General features: G+C 36.5%; 1 protein-coding gene across 1 annotated transcript; it reads right to left on the reverse strand.

Annotated features, from left to right (window-relative positions):
- Positions 1–650: 650 nt before the first annotated feature.
- Positions 651–2,665, reverse strand: LOC127843835 (uncharacterized). The gene has a single exon (XM_052373706.1). It carries the CDS (start codon positions 2,632–2,634, stop codon positions 1,948–1,950), a length of 687 nt encoding a protein of 228 aa, XP_052229666.1. The 5' UTR covers positions 2,635–2,665; the 3' UTR covers positions 651–1,947.
- Between the last annotated feature and the right edge of the window lie 346 nt (positions 2,666–3,011).

Raw genomic sequence — 3,011 nt, forward strand, 5'->3', positions numbered from 1 at the left:
ACTTTTTAATTTTTTATATGGTCTTATGCTGCGGGTTATAGGATAGGATTATCCGGAAAAAACACCTGTCCGAAATGGTGACCACAAAACAGACAAAATATAACATTGCGCCAATTGCGGGAATCGAACCGGTGTCGAAGAGGTGAAAAATCGAACGTCCTTACCACTGCGCTAGCGGGACGGACAATTACGCAAAGAAATGTTGTTTTATCTATATATATCATAGCAGTGCAGCGTTTACAATTTGCAGGTTCGAAATTGTTCGCATTCTTTAGTTTTTTGATCACGTAAAAAGTTAATTTTACATGTTTTCATTCGCAATTTATTTACAAAATCGAGAACAAATATCAAACAAAATAGAGAAAATATATAGTTGTTTCATTGGTCCATAAAAATAAAATGGATGTAAAATTACTAATTTAAAATTAACGTTCTGATACACTTATTTAATCTGTTTCCCAAGGATATGCTGTTCTATTAATATTTACCTTTATCAATGATAATCAGCGAGGTGTGCCGATTAGAAAAATCGAGCTATCTCAATCGGACTGGCTCGGTCTTTTACATAGGTCGCCATTGTGAATATTTTTTCACTGGTATGATAACTTAGACGATGCTTTGCAGCATCGTCAAAAAGAACATTAAATATATACGTTTGGGTTCTTTATTTTTCTAACAGACAAATATTCATGTAGAACTAGTGTATACTACCTATAATATCGTTGTTATATGATAAATATTTAAATACAATCACATTTTATCACGTATTATTACTATGTGGTATGCGTATGATAACAATATATTAATAAAACTTATCTATGCTAAGAAAAAAACTACTGTAAGTGCCATTACAGCAAGCAGTTAAATTATTACTTTATCAAAATATATAAACATTTAAAATAACTAACTGCCTATCAAGACACCAGTTTTCTTAAATAAGACTCAAATAAAAACAGATAACTATGTGCGAACAAATCCGTAGATCGCACTAACTATTTTTTTCCTGTTCAATTTAGATTTGAAATATATTACTTTATGATAAGCACATTTTTAATAGCTCATTCTGCTCGCGCACACACCAGAACACCAAAGTGATGTTCGGTAGCGAACATACACTTTAATTTACATTAATTTATTTACATATATCTTTAAAATGTGATCGATTGTGTCCATGTAAGTAACACATTATTCAAAATGAGACATTCAAGCTAAAATGTGTTAGGTTTAAACCTTATTTTCAAGCTTGATTGCATGGAAATCAAATGCATATTTAAACGCCATTTAGTCCGTTTACTGATGGCTAAAATACGTTTTTCTCTGATAAAATCGCAATTTAAAGAAATTACCACAAGTTTGCCACAATTAAGTTGGTACTTTTCTGATTTTAGCATCAGCTAACTCACAAGTAAAAACATAAATATGTTGAATGAAAAATACAGATTCTAAGCGACTGCTTTGATTTAACAAAACAGCTTTGTCTTTTAAATAACAACTGTATTTTTATGTATACATGTCTGCATAAATAAGCCATCAGTCGCATGTAAAGATGTTCTCATCTGCATTATTTGATTTAAATTTGAAACTAAGGGAAAAATAACATTTCCTTTTTTTATATGAGAACGATGTTTTTACATATTATAACTTCTGACGAAAAATTGTCATCCAATTATCAACGGATTAAGTTTATATCTACGTGTAGGCAACTAGTATTATTAATATAAATAAAGAATAAAAATATTTACGTTATATATATACGTTAAACCAATATGTCATAGTAATGACACTTTTAAAATCAATAAAATAGATGAACACTGAACATGTCTTTAAATGCATTGCCCTATGTTCGTTGCATTGCTACATGAACGCTGCTGAATTGAAATATACTTATATTAAGTTTATCACTCAACCCACAGTTACACGCGAATCAACACATACACGTACGTGCGTTCACTTTCCTTCTTTAGCCATGTCCAGAAGTTCCGGAAGGGAGTCATCCACGTCTTTGACAACGTCGACGCCACTGCCACGTCTGAGCACAAGGTCAAAGTGCGCGATATCGATGCAGTACTTGCCACTCTCGTCTGCGCACATTTCGTGCGTGGACACTACCAGGTCAGGATGATCCGAGGAGCACGTTGAGCATGAATCGTTTACACCAAGACTTGAGTCCCCGTCGAAGTACATCTGCGTTACCAAGATGTCGTGGTCAGGCGCAACCACCCGGAAGTGAATATGCGCTGGCCGGAACAAACGTCCCGTCGGGTCGGTGGAGTATTTTCCCGGTCGCAGTGTCAGGAAGGCGTAGTTTCCCCTGATTTGAGTGTAGAAATGTCCCCTGCACATGTCTTTGAATAAATAATGTCCGTCCGCATCCGCCTGCCATACTTCGATGCGGGCTCCGCTCAACGGTCGGCATGTTTCGTCCATCACTCTACCCTCCACCAACAGGTGGCGTTGCTGGTGAAATGCTCTGTCGCGCTCGCAAATCTGCCGCCGACGAGGAACGTTGGGGTAGTAATACGGACCGAGAATATCGGCTGATGTCGGTTTACAACTTCTGTCTTGATACGCACTGACTTCGTTCAAAAGCCAACAACCCAAAATAAAATACGATATACTCATTTTTGTTTTCATATCCGAAGTTAAGTAGATAACGTATCGTCAAATCAGAACAAAGTCCAGATGGATTAAAGGACAATCCTTTTATATGTTTCGTTGTGACGTTCAATAATTTGTCCTCTGTGAGATATCTAAAACAAATTTGCAATTTTCTATGTTCTTCTTAGCAACGGAATCAAAATCCTCTTGCTAGAAATCCCTAGCAGATTAAGTCGGCTGGAAAATGCAAATAGCGCGCTCCTCGCGGATGAATATATACTGAATCGTAGGCTGATGTCCCCCAATGAAAGGCGAGCTATCAGACGAGGCTCTTCAGATGTTCTCAAATCATGCGCGTCACTGAACTCCGTGGCAGTGCGAACTGGGAACACACAATTTACCGTTCAATACAT

The sequence above is a fragment of the Dreissena polymorpha genome, chromosome 9 (assembly GCF_020536995.1).
Source record: "Dreissena polymorpha isolate Duluth1 chromosome 9, UMN_Dpol_1.0, whole genome shotgun sequence".
NCBI classification, from domain to species: Eukaryota; Metazoa; Mollusca; class Bivalvia; order Myida; family Dreissenidae; genus Dreissena; species Dreissena polymorpha.

Coding starts and splice junctions, on each gene's coding strand:
- LOC127843835 (XM_052373706.1), bottom strand. CDS start 2,634: ATGAAAACAAAAATGAGTATATCGTATTTTATTTTGGGTTGTTGGCTT.